At 36.0% G+C, this 11936-nt stretch overlaps 1 protein-coding gene across 3 annotated transcripts in view; it reads right to left on the minus strand.

Moving 5' to 3' along the window:
- Positions 1-628: 628 nt before the first annotated feature.
- The window catches only part of LOC139761676 (venom protease-like), a 70173-nt gene continuing 58865 nt past the window's right edge, over positions 629-11936 (minus strand). Inside the window, exons 4-6 of one of the 3 annotated variants that reach the window (XM_071686003.1) lie at positions 8474-8577; positions 7244-7412; positions 629-899 (exon numbers count right to left, since the gene is read on the minus strand). In XM_071686003.1, coding sequence (XP_071542104.1) covers positions 663-899; positions 7244-7412; positions 8474-8577 — 510 coding nt within the window. In that variant the 3' untranslated portion in view covers positions 629-662. The remainder of the gene's footprint in view (positions 900-7243; positions 7413-8473; positions 8578-11936) is intronic. The other 2 variants (XM_071686002.1, XM_071686001.1) reach the window with 2 other exon arrangements.

An 11936-nucleotide genomic window follows, 5' to 3' on the forward strand; every position in this document is an offset into this window, starting at 1 on the left:
CCGCTCCCGTCTCCTTTTTTATATTATCATACTTAGTCACTGCCTTTCGCGTTAGCGAAAAAGCGCAAGGAAAAAGACGAAAGAATGGCCTAACCCACCCACATACACGTATATACATAAATACCCACCCACGCACATATACATACCTATATATTTCAACGTATACATACATATACATGCACAGACATATACATATATACACATAACATACTTGCTGTCTTCATCTATTTCCGTCGCCACCTCGCCACACATGAAATGGCACCTCTCTCCCCTGGTGTGCAGTGGCAGGGGGTGCCATTTATATATATATATATATATATATATATATATATATATATATATATATAGATACGAACAAAGTGCATATGAACGCGCACCTTCATAGAACATACAAACCTCCAACAGCCAGGATCGAACCCGGGACCCCTGTGTAACAGGCGGGAGCGCTACCGCTAGGCTATGATCGCCCCTAATAGGGAAATGACTATTTGAATACTATGTACTCGAATACCTGACGTCCACTGAATTGCTAATTCACTTCACAGCCGTCACCAAGCCTTCCGTTTCCCCACGAGGGCAGTACCAGCCTAATACCTCCTTGTTCAGTGGTTGCTGAACTCCGAAGTACTTACATACCAGAGAGAAAGAAAGAGATACTAGCTTCAGGTCTCATGTTGACCTGTGTGTTGGGTGAGACTGGGAGGGAGTGTAAGTACATGTAGACACGAGAAGCAAGAGTCAGAAGAGGAGTCACTGTCTCTCTCTCTCTGCCCAGCCCTGAGGAACAGATGGAACTGACTATATGAAGTGTCGCCCCAGCCAGTCAAGGTGACCTTCTTGCCCGTAAGGTCCACGTTGCTCTCCTTCCCCCACGGCAGACACACTGGACGGATGCCTTCCTGAAATGAAAACAACATATAAGACCAACTGTTCAAATGGTCCTCTCCAATGTGACGCGAGATAAACAGATCTCCTCCCATCATCTTTCCCCAGCACCTGAGGTACAATTTCTCCTTCCATTGTTGAGTGACATACAGTGTCCGGCCAAGCGATCGTGGTTTTGGAGGGTGTGGGCAGCATCCTTCACAAGGATTTGTCTCGTAATCAGATAAGAAATGCCATATCTGGTAAAGTCACCATCATGAAATTTCCACCAGTTAGGAACAGATCAATGTCAGTCGTCGTCAGCTAACATCTTTTAGACAAGGATGAAGAATCACCTTCAACTCACTTATAAACTTATAATGGAGATCTGAAAGACAAGTTTCACATCTCCCTACTGCAACTTTCTCCAGAAAGAGTGAAGTTAATTCTCCATTAGAGAGAGAGAGAGAGAGAGAGAGAGAGAGAGAGAGAGAGAGAGAGAGAGAGAGAGAGAGAGAGAGAGAGAGAGAGAGGTTTCTGCAATATTCTGTCCAGTTTGTTCAGTCATACGGTCCAAACAGCTGGAGATAAAAGATCGTTTGGGTCTGGATCACCTGATCCATAAAGACTAAAACCTATATTGTCTTTGGTCAACTAAAGCCAATCTCTTCTTGGAAAACATTACGTTAAAACTTTTAACAATTAACCCAATCTTCAGTAAATATTAACCATTTAATCCAACAACACTTGAAATCAAACTCCTTTCAGTGAAGTCATCGCTGTGGCTTTTGTGAAAGGCAGTTTGGTCAGCGATATGTCCAAGTTTTTGACAAGATTATAGACAGATATAGATATAGATATCCTAATGAAACTTAAGGACGTACCAAGAACGTCGCGAAGTTATACAACATCAACAAGATAATACATAATACTTCTACAAGATACTACAAGATATTACATGATACTACTACAAGATACTACAAGATATTACATGATACTAGAGTAAGATACTACAAGATATTACATGATACTACTACAAGATACTACAAGATATTACATGATACTAGAGTAAGATACTACAAGATATTACATGACACTACTACAAGATACTACAAGATATTACATGATACTACAGCAAAATACTACAAGTTATTACATGATACTACTACAAGATACTACAAGATATTACATGATAGTACAGTAAGATACTACAAGATATTACATGATAATACTAAAATATACTACAAGATATTACATGATACTACTACAAGATACTACTACAAGATGTTACATGATACTACCACAAGATACTACAAGATATTACATGATACCACTACAAGATACTACAAGATATTACATGATACTACTACAAGATACTACAAGATATTACATAATACTACAGTAAGATACTACAAGATATTACATGATACTACTACAATATACTACAAGATATTACATAATACTACAGTAAGATACTACAAGATATTACATGATACTACTACAAGATACTACAAGATATTACATGATACTACTACAAGATACTACAAGATATCACATGATACTACTACAAGATACTATAAGATATTACATGATACTACTACAAGATACTACAAGATATTACATGATACTACTACAAGATACTACTACAAGATATTACATGATACTACTACAAGATACTACAAGATATTACATGATACTACTACAAGATACTACAAGATATTACATGATACTACTACAAGATACTACTACAAGATATTACATGATACTACTACAAGATACTACAAGATATTACATGATACTACAGTAAGATACTACAAGATATTACATGATACTACTACAAGATACAACATATATTACATGATACTACATTAAGATACTACAAGATATTACATGATACTACAGTAAGATACTACAAGATATTACATGATGCTACATTAAGATACTACAAGATATTACATAATGCTACTACAAGATACTACAAGATATTACATGATACCACTACAAGATACTACAAGATATTACATGATACTACTACAAGATACTACAAGATATTACATAATACTACAGTAAGATACTACAAGATATTACATGATACTACTACAATATACTACAAGATATTACATAATACTACAGTAAGATACTACAAGATATTACATGATACTACTACAAGATACTACAAGATATTACATGATACTACTACAAGATACTACAAGATATTACATGATACTACTACAAGATACTACAAGATATTACATGATACTACATTAAGATACTACAAGATATTACATAATACTACTACAAGATACTACAAGATATTACATGATACTACTACAAGATACTACATGATATTACATGATACTACAATAAGATACTACAAGATAATACATGATACTACTACAAGATACTACAAGATATTACATGATACTACAGTAAGATACTACAAGATATTACATGATACTACTACAAGATATTACATGATACTACTACAAGATACTACAAGATATTACATGATACTACAGTAAGATACTACAAGATATTACATGATACTACAGTAAGATACTACAAGATATTACATGATACTACTACGAGATACTACAAGATACTACATGATACTACTACAAGATACTACAAGATATTACATGATACTACTACAAGATACTACTACAAGATATTACATGATACTACTACAAGATACTACAAGATATTACATGATACTACAGTAAGATACTACAAGATATTACTTGATACTACTACAAGATACTATATATATTACATGATACTACATTAAGATACTACAAGATATTACATGATGCTACAGTAAGATACTACAAGATATTACATGATACTACATTAAGATACTACAAGATATTACATGATACTACTACAAGATACTACAAGATATTACATGATACTACAGTAAGATACTACAAGATATTACATGGTACTACTAAAAGATACTACAAGATATTACATGATACTACATTAAGATACTACAAGATATTACATGATACTACAGTAAGATGCTACAAGATATTACATGATACTACATTAAGATACTACAAGATATTATATGATACTACAGTAAGATCCTACAAGATATTACATGATACTACATTAAGATACTACAAGATATTACATGATGCTACAGTAAGATACTACAAGATATTACATGATACTACAATAAGATACTACAAGATATTACATGATGCTACAGTAAGATACTACAAGATATTACATGATACTACTACAAGGTACTACAAGATATTACATGATACTACAGTAAGATAGTACAAGATATTACATGATACTACAGTAAGATACTACAAGATATTACATGATACTACAGTAAGATACTATAAGATATTACATGATACTACAGTAAGATACTACAAGATATTACATGATACTACAGTAAGATACTACAAGATATTACATGATACTAGTACAAGATACTACAAGATATTACATGATACTACTACAAGATACTACAAGATATTACATGATACTACTACAATTGGGAGGTAAGTTTGAATGGAGAAAAACTGGAGGAAGTAAAATGTTTTAGATATCTGGGAGTAGATCTGGCAGCGGATGGAACCATGGAAGCGGAGGTGGATCATAGGGTGGGGGAGGGGGCGAAAATTCTGGGAGCCTTGAAGAATGTGTGGGAGTCGAGAACATTATCTCGGAAAGCAAAAATGGGTATGTTTGAAGGAATAGTGGTTCCAACAATGTTGTATGGTTGCGAGGCGTGGGCTATGGATAGAGTTGTGCGCAGGAGGTTGGATGTGCTGGAAATGAGATGTTTCAGGACAATGTGTGGTGTGAGGTGGTTTGATCGAGTAAGTAACGTAAGGGTAAGAGAGATGTGTGGAAATAAAAAGAGCGTGGTTGAAAGAGCAGAGGAGAGTGTTTTGAAATAGTTTGGGCACATGGAGAGAATGAGTGAGGAAAGATTGACCAAGAGGATATATGTGTCGGAGGTGGAGGGAACAAGGAGAAGTGGGAGACCAAATTGGAGGTGGAAAGATGGAGTGAAAAAGATTTTGTGTGATCGGGGCCTGAACATGCAGGAGGGTGAAAGGAGGGCAAGGAATAGAGTGAATTGGATCGATGTGGTATACCGGGGTTGACGTGCTGTCAGTGGATTGAATCAGGGCATGTGAAGCGTCTGGGGTAAACCATGGAAAGCTGTGTAGGTATGTATATTTGTGTGTGTGGACGTATGTATATACATGTGTATGGGGGTGGGTTGGGCCATTTCTTTCGTCTTTTCCTTGCGCTACCTCGCAAACGCGGGAGACAGCGACAAATAAAAAAAAAACTACTACAAGATACTACAAGATATTACATGATACTAAAGTAAGATACTACAAGATATTACATGATACTACAGTAAGATACTACAAGATATTACATGATACTACTACAAGATACTACAAGATATTACATGATACTACTACAAGATACTACAAGATATTACATGATACAACTACAAGATATTACATGATACTACTACAAGATACTACAAGATACTACATGATACTACAGTAAGATACTACAAGATATTACATGATACTACTACAAGATACTACAAGATATTACATGATACTACAGCAAGATACTACAAGATATTATATGATACTACTACAAGATATTACATGATACTACTACAAGATACTACAAGATATTACATGATACTACATTAAGATGCTACAAGATATTACATGATACTACATTAAGATACTACAAGATATTACATGATACTACAGTAAGATACTACAAGATATTACATGATACTACAGTAAGATACTATAAGATATTACATGATACTACAGTAAGATACTACAAGATATTACATGATACTACTACAAGATACAAGATATTACATGATACTACTACAAGATACTACAAGATATTACATGATACTACTACAAGATACTACAAGATATTACATGATACTACATTAAGATACTACAAGATATTACATGATACTACTACAAGATACTACAAGATATTACATGATACTACAGTAAGATACTACAAGATATTACATGATACTACAGTAAGATACTACAAGATATTACATGATACTACATTAAGATACTACAAGATATTACATGATACTACATTAAGATACTACAAGATATTACATGATACTACAGTAAGATACTACAAGATATTACATGATACTACAGTAAGATACTATAAGATATTACATGATACTACAGTAAGATACTACAAGATATTACATGATACTACTACAAGATACCACAAGATATTACATGATACTACTACAAGATACTACAAGATATTACATGATACAACTACAAGATATTACATGATACGACTACAAGATACTACAAGATATTACATGATACTACAGTATGATACTACAAGATATTACATGATACTACTACAAGATACTACAAGATATTACATGATACTACAGTAAGATACTACAAGATATTACATGATACTACTACAAGATTCTACAAGATATTACATGATACTACAGTAAGATACTACAAGATATTACATGATACTGCTACAAGATACAAGATATTACATGATACTACATTAAGATACTACAAGATATTACGTGATACTACATTAAGATACTACAAGATATTACATAATACTACAGTAAGATACTACAAGATATTATATGATACTACAGTAAGATACTACAAAATATTACATAATGCTACAGTAAGATACTACCAGATATTACATGATACTACTACAAGATACTACAAGATATCACATGATACTACATCAAGATACTACCAGATATTACATGATACTACTACAAGATAATACAAGATACTACATGATAATACATTAAGATACTACAAGATATTACATGATACTACATTAAGATACTACAAGATATTACATGATACTACAATAAGACACTACAAGATATTACATGATACTACTACAAGATACTACAAGATATTACATGATACTACATTAAGATACTACAAGATATTACATAATACTACTACAAGATACTACAAGATATTACATGATACTACAGTAAGATACTACAAGATATTACATGATACTACTACAACATACTACAAGATATTACATGATACTACATTAAGATACTACAAGATATTACATGATACTACAGTAAGATACTACAAGATATTACATGATACTACATAAGATACTACAAGATATTACATGATACTACAGTAAGATACTACAAGATACTACAAGTTACATGATACTACAGTAAGATACTACAAGATACTATATGTTACATCGTGAGAGAGAGAGAGAGAGAGAGAGAGAGAGAGAGAGAGAGAGAGAGAGAGAGAGAGAGAGAGAGAGAGAGAGAGAGAGAGAGCCTGGTTGGTAAGCTGACCTGGATGGTGACCTTAGTGTCGAGCTTCAAGAGGGCCAGGTCATGGTAGGCCTGAGGGTGGACATACCCTGGGTACAGGATGGTCTCAGCAATACCCACGTCTACAGGGTTCGCTCCGTCGAAGTCATTCTCGTAGTCGTGTTCACCCAGACGGACAACGTTAAAATTCCTGAAATAAAAAGTTTAGTTTGCACTCTGAAATAGTGTTCCTCTTCCTGTGTAGGAAGTCATCTTACATCAGGATCTGTGATGTTATCGTACACTGCTATTGTTCCTGAAAAGTGAGATGCACCAGAGTTGAATTTCTATTTAATGGCTATGATAATTAACAATACATTTGTGGTAAAAAGAAGACATCAAATATATATATATATATATATATATATATATATATATATATATATATATATATATATATATATATATATATTTTTAAGGTTAAGTAGAGCATTACATTCGGATTTCTACACAGAACCACACAGAACCTGCATCAAGCTTACGTGTGCGAGAACTGCGCGTGCGCACACACACACACACACACACACACACACACACACACACACACACACACACACACATCTGGACATATATACCTATGGGATGTCAGTGTCCTTCAAACATGACATGACAGCGTTCATCATCATATATCTGAATGTGTCAACGACTGACAGACATGATCCTTCCTCTGGATGCATCATCCCTGCCTGTGTACGATGATTATCATAAGTTGTATAACTAGTTGAACAATAGCTTTCCATCAACATAAACAAAGCCAGAGGTGTGATGATTTATCATAATCATACAGATTATAAACCTTGGAAAAGTCTATGGAAGACATTACAATCTGGTGGTGTAATATTTCTATCTGTATGAGGCATAATACTTCTGACTTTGTTCACTTCTCGTTGTACATTATGGGAATTCATCATATGTTTGGCTGTGTGATACACACCGAGCTAAGACTCTCAGCTGTGTGTACACATAACTACAGGTAGCCTCTGTGCACCTTTACCCATGTGAAGACATCAAACAATTGTCTTTAGCTGTGGTCAAATTATTAATGTTCAGTTAGACATGTATACATACAACTATGAATGTATATATATATGTATATATATCCTACATTGTTTCTTGATATACCTTCTAGAGTGGGTAAGGATGCAAAGTGCATTATGCGACTCAGCATTGAACTGATTTATTCTCAAGTTTCTCTCATACTTCATGACTTACTTGAAAAAGAAACAGTGTAGAGCTGTCAGGATCCACTGCTCGTTGATGAGAGAACCACCACAGTGCCAGTGCATCTCTCCCGCTACCTTCTCTCCCAGCAGCGCCTGCCACGATAGAGACGTTTGGATATCACATGATATGGAGGATGAAGGGTTGCTGCATTCGAAGATAACCATGAGATTGGTAGTGATGCGGTCTCTCTCTCTCTCTCTCTCTCTCTCTCTCTCTCTCTCTCTCTCTCTCTCTCTCTCTCTCTCTCTCTCTCTCTCTCTCTCTCAGGTAATCATATGAACCTTTCTTTCGTACTTGGTTCCCCCCCAGCTGCTTTGTATACCCCAGTTCAATTCACTGAAAGCACGTCACCCCCTGTATACCATATCACTCCAATTCGCTATATCCCGTTCACGCCTATCATCCTACTGCGTGTTTAAGCCCCCAGCACTCAAAGTTTGTTTCACTCTATCTTTCCATATCGAATTTAGTCTCCCATTCTTCCCTCCACTACTGACACATATAATCTCTTTGTCAACTAGTCCTCACTTATTCTTTCCTAATATCCTAATCGTTTCAGCACTTCCTCTCCAGCTCTTCTAATCACCACACATCTCTCTTACCCTATGTCTCTTACTCGACCAATCCTCCTCACACCACATGTTGTCCTTAAACGTTTCATTTCCAACACATTCATCCTCCTCCGTACACTCTCATCTATAGCCCCTGCCCCGCATCGATACAACTTGGGACTACTATACCTTCAAGCATACCCATTTTTGTCCTACCAGACAACGACCTCTCTATACATTCCTTGATGCTCCCAGAACCTTTGCCCCCTCACTTGTCGTGCGTTCACCTCCGCTTCCATGTTTCCTTTCGTTGTCATGTCCACTCTAAGGTATCTAATACATCCCACTTCCTTCAAGTTTTCTCAATTCAAACTCCTACCTCAATTAACCTGTCTCCTTGCATTGTTAAACCTTATAATCTTTCATTTTTACATTTCACTCTCACCTTTCTCCTTTCACAAACTTTTCCAAACTCTGACACCAACTTCTGCAGTTTCTTATTCGAATCTGGCACCGGAATTGTGCCACGGACATATAACAATTGACTCACTTCCCAGGCCCCTTCACCCTCAACAGACTGCATACCTACCCCTTTTTCCAAGACCTTTATATTTACCTCCCTCTCCACCCCATCCATAAACAGTGACATCACCCAAAACTGCTGTAAACCCACCTTCAAGTGAAATCACTCCCCTCATCTCTACCTACTCAAATACACGCCTTACTCTCTTGATGAAAGATCCTCACTACTTCTCATGGTTTTCTACACACACTCGTAACACCTTCCACAAACCATGTCTCTCAACCCTAACGTATGATTTCTACAGATCCCCCTGTTTATCTATATATTTCCCACACATTTTCTTCAGACCAAACACTTAGTCCACACATCCTTTACCTCTCCTGAAATCACATTGCTTCTCTGTGCATGTCACCACCCTTTCAATCACCACTCTTTCATTCAACTTACCAGGTACACTCAACAAACTTAAACCTTTGTCACCCTTACTTTTGTAACATGGGATTGCACATGCATTCTGCCAATCCTCAGGGACCTCACCATGATCAATACATTACAGTGCTTATAATGCTTCTTTCTAGTACAATAACATTAACAGTGAGATCTTAATAGACAGCAGGCCAAATCATGCAACAATTGGGAGTGTAAAAATATACACATAAGCCGGAACGAAAAAATAACTGCAACGGAGAGATATTATTGGCACCGTCACGCAGTATGCAAGAATGACCACAAAAATGCGATTGCTAAACACTGTCATGAAAATGATCACACCATAGATCTGGAAAATCCCGTTATTCTATAGCCTTCTGCTGATTATGCCACACGCAACGTCATTGAATCTGTCTTAATTGCTAACACTAAGAACTATAATTTGTCCCCAGGCAACTTTAAAGCCCATCCTGTCATTAACTAATTCATTATGAGAGAACAGACAATACACGAAAACATAGAAATAGTTGTCCAAGATACCCAGCTAACCAGGCCAACCCCAGTCAAATCGTTTGGAAACTTCTTGGGAGTAAAGTCAGGGGTTGGTAAAAGGTAAAGGTAAAAGAGTAGCAATATTAATGAAGCAGGAGTTGTGGGAGTGTGTGATAGGATATAGAAATATAAATTCTATCTTGATGAAGGTAAAACTGAAAGTGGATGGCAAGAGATGAGTGATTACTGGTGCTTATACACATGGACATGAGAAAAAAGATCATGAGAGGCAAGTGTTTTGGGAGCAGCTCAGTGAGCGTGTCTGTAGTTTTGGTGCACGAGACCGGGTATTAGTAATGGGTGACTTAAATGCGAAGGTAGATAATGTGGCAATAGAAGGTATAACTTGTTACCATGGGATATTCAGTGTTATGAATGAAAATGATGGAAAGAGCTTGTGGAGTTGTGTGCTTAAAAAAGACTGGTGATTGGGCATATCTGGTTTAAAAAGACATATATACACAATAATACATACATGAGTATGGTGAATGGGCATTATTATATTACGTATTGATTGACAGTGCATAGGAATGCGCAATTCTATATAACATACAAACCTTCAACAGCCCGGAACCCCTGCATGGCAGACGAGAGCAATGTGATCGCGCTCATAGGCGCTATGCTCGTGCACATATGTATACATATACATACATAGGGTGAGTCATAGGGTGGGGAGGGGGCAAAAGTTCTGGGAGTGTTGAAAATGTGTGGAAGGCGAGAACATTATCTTGGAGAGCAAAAATGGGTATGTTTGAAGGAATAGTGGTTCCAACAATATTATATGGTTGCGAGGCGTGGGCTCAAGATAGAGCTGTGCGGATGAGGGTGGATGTGCTGGAAATGAGATGTTTGAGGACAATATGTGGTGTGAGGTGGTTTGATTGAGTAAGTATCATACAAACCTCCAACAGGGGTCCCAGGTTCGATCCTGGCTGTTGGAGGTTTGTATGTTCTATGAAGGTGCGCGTTTCTATGCACTATGTTCGTATATATATATATATATATATATATATATATATATATATATATATATATATATATATATATATATATATATATATATTGGAAAGGATCACAATTTTGCGCGTGATCAAGTATATTCCTATGAGTCCACACGGAAAATGAGACACGATACGTTCCCAAGTGCACTTTCGTGTAATAATCACACCATCAGGGGAGACACAAGAGAGAAATATAAGTCAGTTCATTTACATCGAAGAGACGAAGCTAGGACGCCATTTGGTAAACATGCGATTGTCCAAGACATACAACGAGAGTTCATAAACTTATAATTTTACAAATTTTATCAACAATAAAGTTATCTAATTTGTATAGACCATCACTAATATTAAGATTTTAATTCTTTGTGTATTCAATAATAGAAGATTCAGTGATA

This window comes from Panulirus ornatus, chromosome 41 (assembly GCF_036320965.1).
Source record: "Panulirus ornatus isolate Po-2019 chromosome 41, ASM3632096v1, whole genome shotgun sequence".
NCBI classification, from domain to species: domain Eukaryota; kingdom Metazoa; phylum Arthropoda; class Malacostraca; order Decapoda; family Palinuridae; genus Panulirus; species Panulirus ornatus.